Below are 22366 nucleotides of genomic sequence, written 5' to 3' on the forward strand. Positions count from 1 at the left end.
TAAAAGTGGTGACCAATCAGGGTCAATAATATCACTCGCCTACATTTCCAACCAAGCAATAGAAGGAAGCAGTGAAGGCTGCTGAGGGGAGGACTGCTCATAGTAATGGCTGGAATGGAGTCAATGGAATGGTATCAACCAGACATTATTCCAGCCATTAACATGGGCCATCCTCCCGTTAGCAGCCTCCCCTGGAAGATAGTCACATATATTTGGAGTGAGTTGCCAGAGAATGAACCAAATGGCACCATATTCCCTATATAGCGTACACATTTGTTTTTTTATCAGGGCCCATAGAGCTCTGGTCAAAAGTAGTGCACTATGTAGGGAATATGGTGCCATTTGGGACATATTTCTCAACAGGGTGGAGGGCTCTATCTATTTGATTTTTCATTCTTTCTCGTTTCATTCGTCTCCCTTCCAGCCTGTAGTAGGGTGTTTCTGAGTCTTACACAACAGAACTGGACATTTTAGTGATTCATTTGATCCTTTCGAGTACAGTCAATGTAGGTGTCCATCCACTGTATTTTGACCAATGAAACTGCGATCTAGTGGCAAATATAGTTACTACACACATTACTTACCATACAGTATTTTAATACTTTATTCAAATGTTTGCTGTAAGGCGTTTCTATAATCGTGCACACACTATATTACGTGTGCATATGACACATTGAAAGAGAGTCAAAACTCTAAGAGAAAAAATGTATTGATTTTCTGTTTCAGTGAAATAATTCCATTCTGTGTTGAACACCTGTCAACGTTCAAGAACGGAGGGTAGCCAATCCTGTTCCTGTATTTAACATAGGGGCGGGCCACACTCATATAGGCTACCTAAAGAAAACCTTCTATGTACACTGCTACTTCTGGTATGTTGAATTTATATGTTTACTTAACATTACTAATACAACACGAATTGCTATGTAAGGAACGTTTTAGCCTAATTTAAACCGTAAGCAGTTGCTGTACACAATTGTTGCATGCATTGCATCATAATATGTTGGTGTCAGTAGCAAGCTTGATTTGTGAGCTAATGTTAGCTTAGCTATGTTATGCTAGCAGTTTACAATTGAATTACTTTTTCTGAAGGTTTGGGTAGATGGCGTCGTTGGCAGCAATAGAGCCAGGGCTAAGCCCGGGGACATTACCGAAAGAGGAATCCGTAGTACCAGTTTCTATATTCGCACCGGACTGTGGGGATGACCTTTCAGGGGCAGAGTGCTTCGAAGACGGAGAGAATGTTAACGGCGAGTCCGAGGATCATTTAGACTTTACTAGCAAGGTAGGCCCTGCTCTCGACTCAGCTAAAGCTAGCTACATGGCATATGCATGCGTGGATTTCAATTTTACATCAGCTTTAACAAAAATGTTGCTATTTTTTATGAAAATGACCATTTTATAATGACATTTAATTTGGTTGAAGTATGACCGGACATGTATTTTTTCGAGTGACCAGTACCCACCAAAACATGCAATGGTGAATGAATGACACGTATATAGGTGCCACTCTGTGTAGACACAACAGTTGGCGAAACAACCAAAGATGATTTGACCAGATTTAGGCCTGGGCAACTCCAGTCCTCGGGGGCCTGATTTGGTGTCACACTTTTCTCCTCCATCCCTAGCAAACACAGCTGATTTAAACTAATTGTATTCTAAACTGAAGACTATTATTAGTTGATTATTGGAGTCAGGCGTGTTAGCTGGGGGGCAAAACTGACACCAGGCCTGAAACCTATATATATCTTGCAAATATAATTTATTTCAAATAATAAAGTGTGGATTAAACATCAGTATGTTCATAATTGCATGAATCATCATGCATGTGCACATTTACAACTTGGTCAGGCTTGCCAGAAACTAGGCTACGTCATTGTAACGTCAACAAACGACCCAGGCCTAGCTTCTAGCTACTTGCTTCAATATTTGCATGCTGTCTGTCTGGCCGTTTTTACTTTGTTTTGTTATTCTGCCCTGTCCTCTACTGGACATAAACTGTAATGTTCTGTTTTTATATTTACGTTGTACATTTAGATGTATCACAGAGTCCAGTTTACAATAAAATGTTATTGTAAACACTTCTAAGTTTCTGTCAATTATCAAACAACCATAACACCAGTGAATGAACCTAAACATATATTTTCTCTCTTTCCTAGCTGACTCTGGTCAGCCCCACAGGAGAACAGTATGACTCGTTACTACGGCAACTCCGAGAGAGGATGGATGAAGGATGTGGGGAGACCATTTATGTGGTGGGAGTGGGCTCAGGTGAGAAGGGATAACCTACTTTCCTACCTTATTTTTGGGCCATATACCTAAACCACACAACAGAACACATGGTGCTCATGTGTAAACATCTCCAATAAACACAGATCAATGGTGACCCCCTTACAGAACACAGACCTGATGTCCCAGATCAGTTGTGCTTTTTGTCAGTTGTTTAAACACAAACAGATCTGGGACCAGTCAGGCTGGTCCCAGATCGCAGGTTGACTAGGCTACTCGTATTGCCTGGGGTTATTTGGCCTGGGGTTAGTTGGCCTGGGGTTAGTTGGCCTGGGGTTATTTGGCCTGGGGTTAGTTGAACCGACATGCAGTTCAACACAGAGTGGGTGCATCAGTTGGCACAATATAAGAGGTATTTTCGGATGGTAGAATGTATTATAAGCAAAAACAATGTTTTAATCATTTTTCTTTACCGATGCATGCTCCATTTGGATCGGTCTGGAGTCCGCTGAGCAATGTACTTGGGGCGGCAGGGTAGCCTAGTGGTTAGAGCATTGGACTAGTAACCGAAAGGTTGCAAGTTCAAATCCCCGAGCTGACAAGGTACAAAATCTGTCGTTCTGCCCTTGAACAGGCAGTTAAACCACTGTTCCTAGGCCGTCATTGAAAATAAGAATTTGTTCATAACTGACTTGCCTAGTAAAATAAAGATAAAATAAAAATAAACTTGTATCTTAAACACTTGAATTACATCCTGAGCCAGTTAAGTCTGAGAAACACTAGCTAACTTGTTTATCCTGATTTAACCCTTTAATGGTCAGTTGGCAAAACGACAAGCCTCCACCTTCTCGGCTTCTGCTCCATTGTTCCTTTAATTTGCCCAAACTTTAATGGAACTACTATAGCTACATTACCTGATGTAAACTGGGAATGCAGTCAAGTACCCTGTAATTAAGGCCTTATGTCTGGGTAAAGACACAGCATGGGCGTTCTCAGAGTAATGGGCAATGTGACTTTCTATCTCCTTACATCCACCCCCCATTTCATGATCAGACGGAGGTGACTATGGTCTGGACGAGGGGGACATGGAGGCGTCAGTGGCCACGGTTCAATCCCTGTGTGAGCAGATAGAGGCAGACATGATCCTGCTGAGAGAACGTAGCGACGCAGGGGGGAAAGTACGAGACTACCTCATCCGCCGACGGGTCGGAGAGGAGGACTTCCTGGAAGTGAGGTGAGTACGAGACAACCTCATCCGCCGACGGGTCGGAGAGGACGACTTCCTGGAAGTGAGGTGAGTACGAGACAACCTCATCCGCCGACGGGTCGGAGAGGAGGACTTCCTGGAAGTGAGGTGAGGAGGGCCGGGAGAAGAAGTTGGTTTGCTTTCAGGATCAGTGTTCTGCAACATTTGGTGTTGCACATAACAGCTCTCTGTCCTTTAACTTCTCTCTCCCCTTCCCATACAGGGTGGCGGTGGTGGGTAACGTGGATGCCGGTAAGAGCACCCTGCTGGGGGTGTTGACCCACGGGGAGCTGGACAACGGCAGGGGGTTCGCCAGGCAGAAACTCTTCCGACACAAACACGAGATGGAGAGCGGCAGGACCAGCAGTGTGGGGAACGACATCCTGGGCTTTGACCAGGAGGGACATGTAAGATAATGACTTAGGAGTCTCTAAGGATATAGGCTGGAGTCGGAGAGTGACAGGACCAGCAGTGTGGGGAACGACATCCTGGGCTTTGACCAGGAGGGACATGTAAGATAATGACTTGGGTTGACTTAGGAGTCTCTAAGGATATAGGCTGGAGTCGGAGAGTGACAGGACCAGCAGTGTGGGGAACGACATCCTGGGCTTCGACCAGGAGGGACATGTAAGACATCCTGGGCTTGACAGGACCAGCGACCAGGAGGGACATGTAAGATAATGACTTGGGAGTCTCTAAGGATATAGGCTGGAGTCGGAGAGTGACAGGACCAGCAGTGTGGGGAGGGACGACATCCTGGGCTTCGACCATCCTGGGCTTTGACCAGGAGGGACATGTAAGATAATGACTTGGGTTTAGGAGTCTCTAAGGATATAGGCTGGAGTCGGAGAGTGACAGGACCAGCAGTGAGGGACATGTAAGATAATGACTTAGGAGTCTCTAAGGATATAGGCTGGAGTCGGAGAGTGACAGGACCAGCAGTGTGGGGAACAACATCCTGGGCTTTGACCAGGAGGGACATGTAAGATAATGACTTAGGAGTCTCTAAGGATATAGGCTGGAGTCGGAGAGTGACAGGACCAGCAGTGTGGGGAACGACATCCTGGGCTTCGACCAGGAGGGACATGTAAGATAATGACTTGGGGTTGACTTAGGAGTCTCTAAGGATATAGGCTGGAGTCGGAGAGTGACAGGACCAGCAGTATTCAAAACATAAACAAAGCTGACTTAGAGCCTGGTCCATTTTGACCCGAGTGTGTTGTCCAGCACTCTGATTTAAACCAACCTGTCTCGGTCTCTGCTCCTAGGTGGTGAATAAGCCAGATAATCACGGGGGCAGCCTGGACTGGACTAAGATCTGTGAGAGGTCCTCTAAGGTCATCACCTTCATAGATCTGGCCGGCCACGAGAAGTACCTGAAAACCACTGTGTTTGGAATGACCGGACACCTACCAGACTTCTGTATGCTCATGGTGAGAGACGGGGGTGGTGTGTTTGTGTTTTTGCTCACACATGGTCAGTTGCTTATCACCACAGACATTTACTGTGTCAGTGACTTCGCTCATCCTCTTTCTCTCGCTTACTCTTCTACATCTCTCTCCTTCCTTTCCTCTCTCTATCTCTAGGTGGGCAGTAATGCAGGTATTGTAGGGATGACCAAGGAGCATCTAGGTTTGGCTCTAGCCCTGAATGTACCCGTCTTTGTAGTGGTCACCAAGATAGACATGTGTCCAGCCAACATCCTAGCAGGTGAGAGATTGACTGTGGAACATGGCCCTGTTCAATCATTAACATGATAATTGTAGTGAAATGTTTTTTTTTTTTTTTTTTTTTTTTTTTTTGGAAAACACAAGTTCCTCCCCGTTAGTCTGTTTGGTTAACAAATGAACACAAACAATGTGTGTTAATAATTGTGTGTGTATTTCCCAGAGACACTGCATCTGTTACAGAGGTTACTGAAGTCCCCAGGATGTAGAAAGATCCCAGTACTGGTTCAAAACAAAGATGACGTTATCGTCACTGCATCCAACTTCAGCTCAGAGAGGTAAATACCAGTGAATTAACACAGTTTCCTTGTGGTGGTTGGAAGAGGTGTTTGGAGTGGACTTCTATATTCCAACATGGGAGGCGTGCACACCATCCACCGATTCCGAGTATATTACTCGCTAATGTTCAGTCCCTGGACAATAAAGTAGATGAGCTCAGGGACGGTAACATACTCTGTTTCACGGAATCATGGCTTTCCAGATATACTGTCCCTGTCCATGCAGCCAGCTGGGTTCTCCGCACATCACGCAGACAGGAATAAGGAACTCTCCTGGAAGAAAGGCGGAGGTGTATGTTTCGTGAGGAGGAGGTGAGGGCCCTGGCGGAGTGGTGCTAGGGAAATCACCTCAACGTCAACAAAACAAAGGAGCTGATCGTGGTCTTCAGGAGACAGGGAGCACTCCTCCCATCCACATCAACAGGAATGCATTGGAGAAGGTGAAAAGCTCTCCCTGCTCTCTGTCCTCGGTTCCTTAGCGTACTCATCACTGACCATCTGAAATGGTCCACCGCACCTCTTCAAACCTAGGAAGCTGAAGAAATTTGGCTTGTCCCCTAAGAACCTCACAACTGCCTGCAACCGCAGAGCTCTCCATAGGGTGGTGCGGTCTGCCCAACGCGTCCCCGGGGAACCACTGCCTGCAACCGCAGAGCTCTCCATAGGGTGGGGCGGTCTGCCCAACGCGTCCCCGGGGAACCACTGCCTGCAACCGCAGAGCTCTCCATAGGGTGGTGCGGTCTGCCCAACGCGTCACTGGGGAACCACTGCCTGCAACCGCAGAGCTCTCCATAGGGTGGTGCGGTCTGCCCAACGTGTCCCCGGGGAACCACTGCCTGCAACCGCAGAGCTCTCCATAGGGTGGTGCGGTCTGCCCAAAGCGTGTCCGGGGAACCACTGCCTGCAACCACAGAGCTCTCCATAGGGTGGTGCGGTCTGCCCAACGCGTGTCCGGGGAACCACTGCCTGCAACCACAGAGCTCTCCATAGGGTGGTGCGGTCTGCCCAACGCGTGTCCGGGGAACCACTGCCTGCAACCACAGAGCTCTCCATAGGGTGGTGCGGTCTGCCCAACGCGTGTCCGGGGAACCACTGCCTGCAACCACAGAGCTCTCCATAGGGTGGTGCGGTCTGCCCAACGCGTCCCCGGGGAACCACTGCCTGCAACCACAGAGCTCTCCATAGGGTGGTGCGGTCTGCCCAACGCGTCCCCGGGGAACCACTGCCTGCAACCACAGAGCTCTCCATAGGGTGGTGCGGTCTGCCCAACGCGTCCCCGGGGAACCACTGCCTGCAACCGCAGAGCTCTCCATAGGGTGGTGCGGTCTGCCCAACGCGTCCCCGGGGAACCACTGCCTGCAACCGCAGAGCTCTCCATAGGGTGATGCGGTCTGCCCAACGCGTCCCCGGGGAACCACTGCCTGCAACCGCAGAGCTCTCCATAGGGTGGTGCGGTCTGCCCAACGCGTCACTGGGGAACCACTGCCTGCAACCGCAGAGCTCTCCATAGGGTGGTGCGGTCTGCCCAACGCGTCACTGGGGAACCACTGCCTGCAACCGCAGAGCTCTCCATAGGGTGGTGCGGTCTGCCCAACGCGTCCCCGGGGAACCACTGCCTGCAACCGCAGAGCTCTCCATAGGGTGGTGCGGTCTGCCCAACGCGTCCCCGGGGAACCACTGCCTGCAACCGCAGAGCTCTCCATAGGGTGGTGCCGTCTGCCCAACGCGTCCCCGGGGAACCACTGCCTGCAACCGCAGAGCTCTCCATAGGGTGGTGCCGTCTGCCCAACGCGTCCCCGGGGAACCACTGCCTGCAACCGCAGAGCTCTCCATAGGGTGGTGCGGTCTGCCCAACGTCGTCCCCGGGGAACCACTGCCTGCAACCGCAGAGCTCTCCATAGGGTGGTGCGGTCTGCCCAACGCGTCCCCGGGGAACCACTGCCTGCAACCGCAGAGCTCTCCATAGGGTGGTGCGGTCTGCCCAACGCGTCCCCGGGGAACCACTGCATGCAACCGCAGAGCTCTCCATAGGGTGGTGCGGTCTGCCCAACGCGTCCCCGGGGAACCACTGCCTGCAACCGCAGAGCTCTCCATAGGGTGGTGCGGTCTGCCCAACGCGTCCCCGGGGAACCACTGCCTGCAACCGCAGAGCTCTCCATAGGGTGATGCGGTCTGCCCAACGCGTCCCCGGGGAACCACTGCCTGCAACCGCAGAGCTCTCCATAGGGTGGTGCGGTCTGCCCAACGCGTCACTGGGGAACCACTGCCTGCAACCGCAGAGCTCTCCATAGGGTGGTGCGGTCTGCCCAACGCGTCACTGGGGAACCACTGCCTGCAACCGCAGAGCTCTCCATAGGGTGGTGCGGTCTGCCCAACGCGTCCCCGGGGAACCACTGCCTGCAACCGCAGAGCTCTCCATAGGGTGGTGCGGTCTGCCCAACGCGTCCCCGGGGAACCACTGCCTGCAACCGCAGAGCTCTCCATAGGGTGGTGCCGTCTGCCCAACGCGTCCCCGGGGAACCACTGCCTGCAACCGCAGAGCTCTCCATAGGGTGGTGCGGTCTGCCCAACGCGTCCCCGGGGAACCACTGCCTGCAACCGCAGAGCTCTCCATAGGGTGGTGCGGTCTGCCCAACGCGTCCCCGGGGAACCACTGCCTGCAACCGCAGAGCTCTCCATAGGGTGGTGCGGTCTGCCCAACGCGTCCCCGGGGAACCACTGCCTGCAACCGCAGAGCTCTCCATATTGTGGTGCGGTCTGCCCAACGCGTCCCCGGGGAACCACTGCCTGCAACCGCAGAGCTCTCCATAGGGTGGTGCGGTCTGCCCAACGCGTCCCCGGGGAACCACTGCATGCAACCGCAGAGCTCTCCATAGGGTGGTGCGGTCTGCCCAACGCGTCCCCGGGGAACCACTGCCTGCAACCGCAGAGCTCTCCATAGGGTGGTGCGGTCTGCCCAACGCGTCCCCGGGGAACCACTGCCTGCAACCGCAGAGCTCTCCATAGGGTGGTGCGGTCTGCCCAACGCGTCCCCGGGGAACCACTGCCTGCAACCGCAGAGCTCTCCATAGGGTGGTGCGGTCTGCCCAACGCGTCCCCGGGGAACCACTGCCTGCAACCGCAGAGCTCTCCATAGGGTGGTGCGGTCTGCCCAACGCGTCCCCGGGGAACCACTGCCTGCAACCGCAGAGCTCTCCATAGGGTGGTGCGGTCTGCCCAACGCGTCCCCGGGGAACCACTGCCTGCAACCGCAGAGCTCTCCATAGGGTGGTGCGGTCTGCCCAACGCGTCCCCGGGGAACCACTGCCTGCAACCGCAGAGCTCTCCATAGGGTGGTGCGGTCTGCCCAACGCGTCCCCGGGGAACCACTGCCTGCAACCGCAGAGCTCTCCATAGGGTGGTGCGGTCTGCCCAACGCGTCCCCGGGGAACCACTGCCTGCAACCGCAGAGCTCTCCATAGGGTGGTGCGGTCTGCCCAACGCGTCCCCGGGGAACCACTTCCTGCAACCGCAGAGCTCTCCATAGGGTGGTGCGGTCTGCCCAACGCGTCCCCGGGGAACCACTGCCTGCAACCGCAGAGCTCTCCATAGGGTGGTGCGCTCTGCCCAACGCGTCCCCGGGGAACCACTGCCTGCAACCGCAGAGCTCTCCATAGGGTGGTGCGGTCTGCCCAACGCGTCCCCGGGGAACCACTGCCTGCAACCGCAGAGCTCTCCATAGGGTGGTGCGGTCTGCCCAACGCGTCCCCGGGGAACCACTGCCTGCAACCGCAGAGCTCTCCATAGGGTGGTGCGGTCTGCCCAACGCGTCCCCGGGGAACCACTGCCTGCAACCGCAGAGCTCTCCATAGGGTGGTGCGGTCTGCCCAACGCGTCCCCGGGGAACCACTGCCTGCAACCGCAGAGCTCTCCATAGGGTGGTGCGGTCTGCCCAACGCGTCCCCGGGGAACCACTGCCTGCAACCGCAGAGCTCTCCATAGGGTGGTGCGGTCTGCCCAACGCGTCCCCGGGGAACCACTGCCTGCAACCGCAGAGCTCTCCATAGGGTGGTGCGGTCTGCCCAACGCGTCCCCGAGGAACCACTGCCTGCAACCGCAGAGCTCTCCATAGGGTGGTGCGGTCTGCCCAACGCATCTCCGGGGAACCACTGCCTGCAACCACAGAGCTCTCAGGACACCCATAAAGATCTTCCCTGAACTTAGTCCTTAGTCACTGTCACTAGCTGGCCACCACCCGGTTACTCAACCCTGCACCTTATAGGCTGCTGCCTTATACACATCGACATGGAATCACTAGTCATGTTAATGTTTACATGATGTTGTACCCATTTCATATGTTAATATACTGTATTCTAGTCAATGCCACTCTGACATTGCTCATCCTAATATTTATTAATTCCATTCTTTTATTTTGAGGTTTGTGTGTAATGTTGTGATTTGTTAGATACTACTACACTGTTGGCGCTAGGACCACAAGCATTTCTCTACACCCGCAATAACGATCTGCTCATTTCTTTTGTATGTGACAATAACATTTGAATTGATTTATGGGTAACGTATGTTGCCTTAATCCTCCACTCTTTCCTTTCTCTTCTCCCTCCTCCCCTCTCTGTGTCTCTCCCCATAGGATGTGTCCAATCTTCCAGGTCTCCAATGTAACAGGAGACAACATGGATCTTCTGAAGATGTTCCTCAACCTACTGTCTTCTAAAACCTCCTATAGAGAAGATGAGCCTGCCGAGTTCCAGATCGATGACACCTACTCAGTACCGGTTAGTACACACCACACACACAACCATCAGCACCACACACACTCTAATCATTTAACAAGCTGTGTTGTATTGACGTCTCCTATCTGTCCTCAGGGTGTGGGCACAGTAGTATCCGGCACTACGTTACGTGGATTGATACGACTGAATGACACGCTGCTGCTCGGCCCAGACCCCCTGGGCAGTTTCCTCTCCATCGCTGTCAAATCTATCCACCGCAAGAGGATGCCTGTCAAAGAGGTCCGGGGGGGACAGACCGCCTCCTTCGCGCTCAAAAAGGTGTGTTTTTACGCGTCTGACTGTAAGGCTACAACCACACAGACACACAATAACACAGATCAAATCAAAATCAAATCAAATCAAATTTATTTATATAGCCCTTCGTACATCAGCTGATATCTCAAAGTGCTGTACAGAAACCCAGCCTAAAACCCCAAACAGCAAGCAATGCAGGTGTAGAAGCACGGTGGCTAGGAAAAACTCCCTAGAAAAGCCAAAACCTAGGAAGAAACCTAGAGAGGAACCAGGCTATGTGGGGTGGCCAGTCCTCTTCTGGCTGTGCCGGGTAGAGATTATAACAGAACATGGCCAAGATGTTCAAATGTTCATAAATGACCAGCATGGTCGAATAATAATAAGGCAGAACAGTTGAAACTGGAGCAGCAGCACGGCCAGGTGGACTGGGGACAGCAAGGAGTCATCATGTCAAGTAGTCCTGGGGCATGGTCCTAGGGCCGCGGTTCAGTTGAAACTGGAGCAGCAGCACGGCCAGGTGGACTGGGGACAGCAAGGAGTCATCATGTCAGGTAGTCCTGGGGCATGGTCCTAGGGCTCAGGTCCTCCGAGAGAGAGAAGGAGAGAATTAGAGAACGCACACTTAGATTCACACAGGACACCGAATTGGACAGGAGAAGTACTCCAGATAGAACAAACTGACCCCAGCCCCCGACACATAAACTACTGCAGCATAAATACTGAAGGCTGAGACAGGAGGGGTCAGGAGACACTGTGGCCCCACCCGAGGACACCCCCGGACAGGGCCAAACAGGAAGGATATAACCCCACCCACTATGCCAAAGCACAGCCCCCACACCACTGGAGGGATATCTTCAACCACCAACTTACCATCCTGAGACAAAGCTGAGTATAGCCCGCAAAGATCTCCGCCACGGCACAACCCAAGGGGGGGCGCCAACCCAGACAGGATGACCACATCAGTGAATCAACCCACTCAGGTGACGCACCCCCTCAGGGACGGCATGAGAGAGCCCCAGCAAGCCAGTGACTCAGCCCCTGTAATAGGGTTAGAGGCAGAGAATCCCAGTGGAAAGAGGGGAACCGGCCAGGCAGAGACAGCAAGGGTGGTTCGTTGCTCCAGAGCCTTTCCGTTCACCTTCCCACTCCTGGGCCAGACTACACTCAATCATATGACCCACTGAAGAGATGAGTCTTCAGTAAAGACTTAAAGGTTGAGACCGAGTTTGCGTCTCTGACATGGGTAGGCAGACCGTTCCATAAAAATGGAGCTCTATAGGAGAAAGCCCTGCCTCCAGCTGTTTGCTTAGAAATTCTAGGGACAATTAGGAGGCCTGCGTCTTGTGACCGTAGCGTACGTGTAGGTATGTACGGCAGGACCAAATCAGAGAGATAGGTAGGAGCAAGCCCATGCAATGCTTTGTAGGTTAGCAGTAAAACCTTGAAATCAGCCCTTGCTTTGACAGGAAGCCAGTGTAGGGAGGCTAGCACTGGAGTAATATGATCAAATTTTTTGGTTCTAGTCAGGATTCTAGCAGCCGTATTTAGCACTAACTGAAGTTTATTTAGTGCTTTATCCGGGTAGCCGGAAAGTAGAGCATTGCAGTAGTCTAACCTAGAAGTGACAAAAGCATGGATTAATTTTTCTGCATCATTTTTGGACAGAAAGTTTCTGATTTTTGCAATGTTACGTAGATGGAAAAAAGCTGTCCTTGAAATGGTCTTGATATGTTCTTCAAAAGAGAGATCAGGGTCCAGAGTAACGCCGAGGTCCTTCACAGTTTTATTTGAGCACTACGAAGTCGTACATGCATTCATAAATTGTCTGCTTTTGTGTGTCAAAAGGTCAGCTCAAGTCAGTAACTTTCGAATAAGTTGCAGATGTAAAAAGATGGACCTTTTTTTTGTTTTTCTCCAGAAAATTCTCTGTCCATAATCCATTAATGGATGACTCCCATTGGGAAAAAAAACATCCTCAATCAGCACATTTCTGATAGTCTGTCCCAATGTTTCTCTCTTCTCCCCCCTGGCCCCTTTTTCACCCCTCTCCCTCTTTCTCCTCCTCCTCCAGATCAAGCGTTCCTCCATCAGGAAGGGGATGGTGATGATCTCTCCCAGACTAACACCTCAGGCTACCTGGGAGTTCATGGCTGAGATACTGGTCCTGCACCACCCCACCACCATATCCCCACGATACCAGGCTATGGGTGAGCGGCTTTAAACGTGTGTGTGTGTTCATGGTTGCTTGTATACTGTGGCGATGCTCAATCTAGCATTAAGGTTTCAGCCATATTCATATTAGGCCTCTGTCTCTCCTATAATCACACACAAATGAGACACGTCCACAGTTGCTATGCCAATTGTTGTCTTTCTGACTTTCCCTCAGTGCACTGTGGCAGCATCAGACAGACAGCCACCATTCTGACCATGAACAGAGACTGTCTACGTACCGGGGACAAGGCCTCAGTCCACTTCAGATTCATCAAGACCCCCGAGTACCTCCACACAGACCAGAGACTGGTGTTCAGAGAGGGACGCACCAAGGCTGTGGGCACCATCACCAAGGTATGGGGTTATAAGTAGTTGTAAGGGGTTATGAATGGTCATAAGTTTATGAAAGGACATGGAGCATTAAACCCCCTTAGAAACATTTCACAATGTTACAATAACTCACTGTCTCTTCACCAGCTTTGTCGTGTGTGTGTGTGTGTGTGTGTGTGTGTGTGTGTGTGTGTGTGTGTGTGTGTGTGTGGTCAAGTGTTATGAAGGGTTTATACCATTTTCTAAAGCGTCCCAGACTAACTCCACCTGTACGTGTGTCTCTCCAGCTGCTCCAGTCAGTCACCAAGGCCCAGCAGGCCAAGATGCAGTCCACTAAGAAGGGCACCATGTCAGCCAATGAAGAGGCAGGATCCGCACCGCGGCCTGACAGCCCCAGCGCAGGACAGCTACCGGTGAGCTACTGGGGTAGGGAGGGGCTTAGACTGAACAACTGGTGAAGAAAGGGACTACCCTGCGTTCATAACCAAGTGGGAAGGTGGTATTTACCACATAGGACTGGGAAAAATCCACTTGAACGCCCCTCCTACTGGTAATTACTAGTGGAGAAACTCATCTATCATCCCTGAGCTCTGACTTCTCCCACATCCTGACCTCTGATGTCACCTACTAAGGAAATGACCTCTAACAGCATTGGCAGTTAAATGTAACAACAAAGCATTATAAACTATTATCTATTAATATGTTTTTTTTAATATGACTTGGTTTACAAGCAATATTATGGTTGATGCAGCTTGTTGGCCATTAGCCAATCAGCTTTTCTCAACAAGTTCAAAGCACGTGAATGCATCCAACAGGTATTTACGACTTCACAACTGGCAATTAACGCCTTCCCACTTGGTTATGAATGCAGCATCAGACATGGAGGAGCTGAGACAGAACACTTGTGTACAGCCACGACACAGGACAGCTACTGCTCAGCTACCGGGAGACAGAGGCTTAGAAAGAACACCTGGAGGAGGGAGGGTCTTAGACAGAGATGGAATGAGTAGACATGATTCCCAATTCTACATGAGACAATCATCTGTTCTACGCAAACTATTTCTAACTAAGGGAGGGGGTTAGAGAACATCCTGAAATAAGAGGTCAAATAATGACTTGCTGGAAGAGTAGGAGGAAAGTTACTCTGTAGGCTTTCATGTCTTTAGTGTTGAGTGACTGACTGGTGTGTGTGCAGACCTGCCAACATACAGCGTTCTCTGTCCATGTAAGAGATCTGAGTTAATAGTACACAGAAATGAATGGGGCCTGATTTTTATTTTTTTTACATTTTAAATCAAAAATACATCCACCGAGTGAATCTAACAACCCGATTCTCGAGCTGCACCACACAGACATGTACGGAGTTTGTGTCAACCGACATGGAGATTAATACATCGTATTGAATGTACAGTTGAAGTCAGAAGTTTACATACACTTAGGTTGGAGTCATTAACTTGTTTTTCAACCACTCCACAAATTTTCTTGTTAACAAACTATAGTTTTGGCAAGTCGTTTAGGATATCTACTTTGCATGACACAATTCATCCAACAACTGTTTACTGACAGATTGTTTCACTTTTAATTCACTGTATCACAATTCCAGTGGGTCAGAAGTTTACATACACTAAGTTGACTGTGCCTTTAAACAGCTTGGAAAATTCCAGAAAATTATGTCATGGCTTTAGAAGCTTCTGATAGGCTAATTGACATCATTTGAGTCAATTGGAGGTGTATCTGTGGATGCATTTCAAGGCCTACCTTCAAACTCAGTGCCTCTTTGCTTGACATCATTGGAAAATCAAAAGAAATCTGTCAAGACCTCAATGTTTTTTTGTTATAGACCTCCAAGTCTGGTTCATCCTTGGGAGGAATTTCCAAACTGAAGGTATCACGTTCATCTGTACAAACAATAGTATGCAAGTATAAACACCATGGGACCACGTAGCCGTCATAAAGCTCAGGATGGAGAAGTGTTCTGTCTCCTAGAGATGAACGTACTTTGGTGCGAAAAGTGCAAATCAATTCCAGAACAGCAGTAAAGGACCTTGTGAAGATGCTGGAGGAAACGGGTACTAAAGTATCTATATCCACAGTAAAATGATTCCTATATCGACATAACCTGAAAGGCCGCTCAGCAAGGAAGAAGCCACTACTCCAAAACCGCCATTAAAAAAAGCCAGACTACGGTTTGCAACTGCAGATGGGGACAAAGATTGTACTTTTTGGAGAAATGTCCTCTGGTCTGATGAAACAAAAATAGAACTGTTTGGTCATAATGACCATCGTTATGATTGTAGGAAAAAGGGGGAGGCTTGCAAGCCGAAGAACACCATCCCAACCGTGAAGCACGGAACTGGCAGCATCATGTTGAGAGGGTGCTTTGCTAAAAGATGGCCTGGTGCACTTCAGAAAATAGATGGCATCATGAGGTAGGACAATTATGTGGATACTTGGAAGCAACATCTCAAGACATCAGTCAGGAAGTTAAAGCTTGGTCGCAAATGGGTCTTCCAAATGGACATTGACCCCAAGCATACTTCCAAAGTTGTGACAAAATGGCTTAAGGACAACAAAGTCAAGGTATTGGAGTGGCCAACACAAAGCCTTGACCTCAATCCTATAGAAAATTTGTGGGCAGAACTGAAAAAGCGTGTGCGAGCAAGGAGGCCTACAATCCTGACCCCGTTACACCAGCTCTGTCAGGAGGAATGGGCCAAAATTCACCCAACTTATTGTGGGAAGCTTGTGGAAGGCTACCCAAAATGTTTGACCCAAGTTAAACCATTTTAAAGGCAATGCTACCAAATACTAATTGAGTTTATGTAAGCCTCTGACCCACTGGAAGAGTGATTAAAGAAATGAAAGCGGAGATAAATCATTATCTCTTATTATTCTGACATTTCATTCTTATAATAAAGTGTTGATCCTAACTGACCTAAGACGGGGAATTTTTACTAGGATTAAATGTCAGGAATTGAGTTTAAATGTGTTTGGCTGAGGTGTATGTAATCTTCCGACTTCCTCAACTGGAGCTATCCTGTGTCTGCCCCTCCTGCTTTTCTGGCTGTACGTAAACACAGACCAATCCCTCTTCCACTCCATGTGTTGTGGAAAGGTAAACACTAATCCTTTCAAACTAACGTTAGAGAACATAAAATGGACATTCAGTGGGTTCTAATGTGCCAGCAGTTCACTCGCGTTTGTTAGTGAAATAAATGCAATGCAAATATGAAAAGTAACTGGTCGCATTTGGGCGAGTGTGATATACATTTAATTCTGCATCCCATTAATTGTATTTTCCGCGTAACATTACGAGGATCACGCAACCTGATAGACTAACATGCTAACCACACCACTTGCGGTATGATTTTATTTACACATTCATTTACACATTCAATCATTGCACCCATGCTGCTCGCGCCGCCATCGAGCTTCTGCGATGCCAAGCGCTAAAATAAGTCATCCGTCCCTATCTCCTCATTGGTTTATAGAAGCAGGTACCCACGTGCCATCTCCTCATTGGTTATACCCACGTGGGTGATTGAAAGACTAACTATGTTGCCGGTCGGTGTAGTAATACTATGAAAGTTTAGATGCCAATCACCATATAAGTTCAAAGTTGAATAAGCCTGGAAGGAGGAGAGATGACTAGAAATGCTTCGGTTGACCGTTTTATGTGTGGATTCATTGTTGGGGTAGAGGACCTTGTTATTTTACCCGAAATGCACAACTCAATGTTTATATCCCAGGACAAATTACCAAGGGCTAGCTAAATTTCAACAAATGTTTTTTTCAACCTGTCCCCAAATTAATATAATTGGTTCAGCGTTTGTTTTGATATTTCAACCTGAGTTTGGTGTGTGGGGATAAAATAATTTTGCTCGTGTTTGGGTACGGTGTAACTAATCATGATCCACGTCACAAAAAGCTCTCTCAGTACAGGTCAAATTTATTTATATAGCCCTTCGTACATCAGCTGATATCTCAAAGTGCTGTACAGAAACCCAGCCTAAAACCCCAAACAGCAAGCAACGCAGGTGTAGAAGCACGGTGGCTAGGAAAAACTCCCTAGAAAAGGCAGAACCTAGGAAGAAACCTAGAGAGGAACCAGGCTATGAGGGGTGGCCAGTCCTCTTCTGGCTGTGCTGGGTGGAGATTATAACAGAACATGGCCAAGATGTTCAAACATTCATAGATGACCAGCAGGGTCAAATAATAATAATCACAGTAGTTGTCGAGGGGTGCAGCAAGTCGGCACCTCAGGAGTCAATGTCAGTTGGCTTTTCATAGCCGATCATTAAGTATCTCTACCGCTCCTGCTGTCTCTAGAGAGTTGATAACAGCAGGTCAGGGACAGGTAGCACAACTGGTGAACAGGTCAGGATTCCATAGCCGCAGGCAGAACAGTTGAAACTGGAGCAGCAGCACGGCCAGATGGACTGGGGACAGCAAGGAGTCGTCATGCCAGGTAGTCCTGAGGCATGGTCCTAGGGCTCAGGTCCTCCGAGAGAGAAAGAAAGAGAGAATTAGAGAGAGCATACTTAAATTCACACGGGACACCGGATAAGACAGAAGTACTCCAGATATAACAAATTGACCCTAGCCCCCCGACACAAACTACTGCAGCATAAATACTGGAGGCTTCATGCTCTGCTTCAAATTTATTTTTTATATTTTTTTATATCATGTTTTATTTTTTTATTGTGGATGAGGCATTTTGTACCTAAACTTGTTATTTGTTTAATAAAAAAACTCCAAGAATAATGGCCCTTTTGTGTTCTTTCTAATTAGATATTGTTAGTGACTTTTACCATGTGTGTAAATGGAATGCTGTCATGAGTATTCCAAACTTTTTATAGACTTGATGTGGTACAATTCTATACTTGCGATTACTCACAAACAGCGGAGGGGTAACCCCAATTTGGCGCGTGCGTATGGTACTCTAAAATATGCCGTGCCTGTATGGTACTCTAAAATATGCCGTGCCCGTATGGTACTCTAAAATATGGCGTGCCCGTATGGTACTCTAAAATATGGCGTGTCCGTATGGTACTCTAAAATATGCCGTGCCCGTATGGTACTCTAAAATATGCCGTGCCCGTATGGTACTCTAAAATATGCCGTGCCCGTATGGTACTCTAAAATATGCCGTGCCCGTATGTTACTCTAAAATATGCCGTGCCCGTATGGTACTCTAAAATATGCCGTGCCCGTATGGTACTCTAAAATATGCCGTGCCCGTATGGTACTCTAAAATATGCCGTGCCCGTATGTTACTCTAAAATATGCCGTGCCCGTATGGTACTCTAAAATATGCCGTGCCCGTATGGTACTCTAAAAGTTGGACAGGTTGGTGTGTGTGTACCAGCAGCTTTCTTCTCTTTCCCAATATGCTGGCTAATCTCTCTTCCGATGCCCCTCCATCTCGTTTCACTCTTTCTTTATCCCGCGCTTTTATGATTGTTCATCACCCGGTCTTTCACAATCCCTCTTTTCAAAATGTCCTCCCTTTCCTTGACCCTCACACTCGCCTGCCAATATCCCTCTCTGCCGCTCTCAATTTTCATTCCACTTACCGGTACATCTTTTTTCCTCCTCATCCCACTTCCGTTCACTCTTCTCCTCCATTATCGTCGGCCCCATCACTCGTTCCTTTCATCTTTCCTGACCTCCGTCCATTAAACTTGTCTCCCCGTCCCCTCCTTAACACTTTCCCCACCCGTCACTCTCGTTCTCCTTCTCTCTCTCCCTTGTCTGGTTGTCTGTCTGCGTCAGACAGTGGGGGAGGAGGAGACGCTATGTAAAGACGGCAACAACGAGAACCAGGTAAACGGAACGAGGGAAGGAAACACCAGTGCCGTTTTGTCTTAAAGAAGTACTGCCATGACTTCCATTTATCCCAACACTAAAGAGTGTGTTCCTGTGCAGCATGAACTTTGACTTCGAAAAAGTACTGAAAAGGTTATTTACTTGAATGAAAACATTTAAAATTACGCTTAGGCCTGAACTAATGTTGTGTAATAAAAAACAAGCTACATTTTAATTTTCAATGAGAATTTCTCATTTTTTAAAGTAAAAAAAAAGTATTTAAAAGTTTGAGGTGGTCATAAATTGTGTGCTTGTCTTAACACTTGTTCTGTTGTGACTGTTCTCCTCCAGCCCAAGTCAGGAGGTGGAGGCAGGAGGAGAGGGGGTCAGAGACACAGAGGAAAAGCCCTGAACAGCACCACATCACCAACATCACAACACACACCAGCTGCAGCAGGAGTGGGCACCACTGCCTAACCCCCCCCCCACACCATTTCCTCTCTCGCTACTCTCGTCTACATCCACTCTTCTATATCTCCTCCTCTTCATCTTGTTTTGTAATCATTCTTGTTCCAATTGAGGGCGAAGGAATGAATGTAGCAAAGAAAAGGAGGAGAAGTGAAACCTGCATTAATCCTAAATGACACGGCTTAACATGTCCATCCGAGTTAGATCACCATTACAGAGTAGTTCTAGAACATCGTTAAATGTTACTATGGCAACTAACGACTGAACTGGCTCCTGGAAAATAGCAGAAAGAAGCAGTTGACTCAATCTAACAGACATGGTGTAGTAATAAAAACAAACACGGTTTTATTACAGATTCATTATGTAGACCGGAAACAAATGGTGTTCAGGCTCTGAGATCTGTTGTCTTAAGGGGTCGTCATCCAGTCTAATAATGACTGACTCCAGATTCAATCTAACAGGAAATAAATGGTGTCGTTCACAAGGTTTAGATGAAATCTAACAGACCGGACATGGCATAGGAGTCATAAGGTTTAGATATTTGTTATTCCATTCGTCATTATTTCGACAGAGGAATAGTGTACTCCAAGGTCTCCACTCAATCTAATAGAACAGGACAGGTGTAGTTCAGACACAGGGATAGTCCTACCTAACCACCCCAAGGACAATGTTCACTAGGCTCATACACTGCCATCTGACTATACATAAAACAGTGGTTCTGAAACATTTGGATCAGGACTCACTGTAGGTCCATGTTTTGTTCTATTTTAATAGGAAAAACAACAAATTTGGGCCTTGGAAAACCTGGTGTACAAAACCTATCATTTAGATGTGTGCCTTTTTAGATGTCTGCCCCAAAAAAGCATTGAGTGGAAACTATGAAAGCTGTGTTTTTAAGTAGTGGATTTTGGTCTTGGAGAAATGAAGTGAGCTACAATGTTCAAAGTTCTGTCCGTCTTTTGCAGTCAGAAATGTTGACGCGTGCTGAAGAACACAGGCCGCATATCTGTTCTATAATTAATTTCAATAGATTTGGGAATCGTTGCTCCGCTACCCTTGTAGCGTGTCCTGTTTTGTATTATTTATGTGTCTTTCATAGATGAAAGGGTTTGGAGACGAAGGTTAATACGGCTTAAAGGCGTTTCTGGAGGATTTAGACGTTTTCCATGTTCTCCTCCATACCCTCTCAAGGACATTGTTTGAGCCCAAAAACGCAGGCGGAATAGTAGTTTTAAGATTTGTTTTTATTCAGTTTCTAGTCATGCACACCTATAAGATTTGTTGGTGGAACTAGGGGTTTTGGGATTGAAGATTTTAGGTTAATCCATTTCCATACTTGATATGATTCAAATTGATTTTTTTTCCTAAGCTTTGATATGGTTTTATCAGGTGGTGTGAGCATTTTTATTTTGGGTTTGGATTGGGACAGGTTTCAGTGGTGGAAGGCTTGGATTGGTTGTTACCACCAGGCAGAAGTTACACTTTAGTACAATTCTAGGATCAGTTTATCCAATGTCGTGGTAATTTCCTGTATTACTAAATAATGAGTTACAAACCACACACCAGTCAGAGTTATACTTAAATGTCATCTTTTAATAATATGAGCTTCACCATAGCCCTGTGACTCTCAGATCAGTTCAGTGTCTATAAATTAATTCTCTGAGAGTGTCAACATAATGGCAACTGAGATCTTTTATAGCAAAGATCCACCCCCTAGTCGACATGACAAACCACAAATCTTAGGAACTTCACAAAGGGCCTTATACTTACAAAAAGGAGTATCCCATAGCCAGATAGCATTAGCTATAAATTATCGTTCAGTTTGGTCTCTTAGACAAGGTTCTACTTCTCGTTCTTGGTACTTCCTAGTACCAAAACATTACCTCATTCAATGGCATATCTATTGTCAATTATAGATACTCCCATCTCAAATACACCCCCTCCTGGACAAGCTCACGGAGGAGAGTGAGCCTCTAGGTCATATACTAGGTCAAGAGAAGGGCAACATCAGAGGGGTAATACAAGGGTTCCAGACACTGCCATACTCCTCCCCCCAATGGGAAGAGGAGGGAGTGATTGGAGTACAGACATGGTGGAGCCCTTCAAATGGTTTAGGAACAGACACATTCAAATATGAAGACAATTCTGACCTCTCCCCTCTCTGGGCCCCAAGTGTCTATCTCAAATAAGCATATTCTGAAAGTAAATAAAACATATTTTATCAATGTTACCTAACTAATTCTGATTCAGCTACGACACCAATCACAGATGTTATCCTTTAGTATTAGAGGAAACAACTGACCTTAGATCTGGTCTAAAGGTAACCTCATTTTATTTCTTATTCTCTGCTTTTATGATGGATGTTGATCTCAATACATTCAACAACTATTTTATTTTTTTTAGATAATATTAGTGTATACATTTTCTTTTTGAATGGACCGAGTGACACATTTTTGTGTCTGCATCTTATGTACAAAAATGAAAGTTGCGCCGAAAGAAAAAGAAAGCCCTTTAACTTAACACAGTGGTGCCAGTTTGTTGTAAATCCTTTCAAATAAAGATGTTTCAGAGTATTAACATGTTGTGGTCATATTTTGTCAATACTGGGCCTTCCAGGGAGTGCGTATCATCTGGCTGCCAGCACTTCTATAAGGGGCCAGTTCACATTTCAGATGCTCGTGCTGATCTAGGATCAGGTCTCCACCTTTCCATGTAATCTTAATGATTGTGCTCTAAAAGGCAAACAGATCTTAGATCAGCACTCTTGCTCTAAGCTTTATGAATACGGGTGGAGGTCTAGGCTGAGGCCTTGGTTTAGAGAGAGCACTGAGGGAGCTGTAAGGTTGAGGGACGAGGCCTACTTTTCCTTTTATAGGTGAAACGAGGACAGAGAAACCACTGACTTCAGTCGTGAGTTTTGCAGGTGTCGAGGTAGACTGCATACAGATAGTCAAACACACACACTGTCCACACAAACACACTTCAGTTGTATTTGAAACAGTGAGAACAAGGGGATGTGATGTGGCTTTGATATGATTGAATAAGGAG

General features: G+C 47.8%; 1 protein-coding gene across 3 annotated transcripts; it reads left to right on the top strand.

The window, feature by feature from the left end:
• The first annotated feature begins 807 nt into the window (after window positions 1-807).
• LOC135531274 (GTP-binding protein 1-like) lies at window positions 808-21891 on the top strand. Of its 3 annotated transcripts, none has more exons than XM_064959395.1 (15): window positions 808-869; window positions 1090-1282; window positions 2157-2268; window positions 3280-3460; window positions 3696-3879; window positions 4741-4905; window positions 5059-5182; window positions 5363-5477; window positions 10105-10249; window positions 10343-10525; window positions 12573-12708; window positions 12888-13066; window positions 13330-13455; window positions 18818-18868; window positions 19202-21891. In XM_064959395.1, exons 2-15 carry the CDS (start codon window positions 1100-1102, stop codon window positions 19325-19327), a joined length of 2010 nt encoding a protein of 669 aa, XP_064815467.1. In that variant the 5' UTR covers window positions 808-869; window positions 1090-1099; the 3' UTR covers window positions 19328-21891. The 3 variants fall into 3 exon arrangements, with proteins under 3 accessions (XP_064815467.1, XP_064815470.1, XP_064815469.1); XM_064959398.1 differs by having other exon boundaries at window positions 18822-18868; XM_064959397.1 differs by lacking the exon at window positions 18818-18868.
• Window positions 21892-22366: the final 475 nt, after the last annotated feature.

The sequence above is a fragment of the Oncorhynchus masou genome, unplaced genomic scaffold (genome assembly GCF_036934945.1).
Source record: "Oncorhynchus masou masou isolate Uvic2021 unplaced genomic scaffold, UVic_Omas_1.1 unplaced_scaffold_1570, whole genome shotgun sequence".
In the NCBI taxonomy this organism is placed as follows: Eukaryota; Metazoa; Chordata; class Actinopteri; order Salmoniformes; family Salmonidae; genus Oncorhynchus; species Oncorhynchus masou.

Bases quoted from the DNA above. Each gene is read 5' to 3' on its own strand.
- LOC135531274 (XM_064959395.1), top strand. From the start codon at position 1,100: ATGGCGTCGTTGGCAGCAATAGAGCCAGGGCTAAGCCCGGGGACATTA. The intron at 2,269-3,279 runs GTGAGAAGGGAT...TTTCATGATCAG, and splicing joins TGTGGTGGGAGTGGGCTCAG to ACGGAGGTGACTATGGTCTG. The intron at 18,869-19,201 runs GTAAACGGAACG...GTTCTCCTCCAG, and splicing joins ACGGCAACAACGAGAACCAG to CCCAAGTCAGGAGGTGGAGG.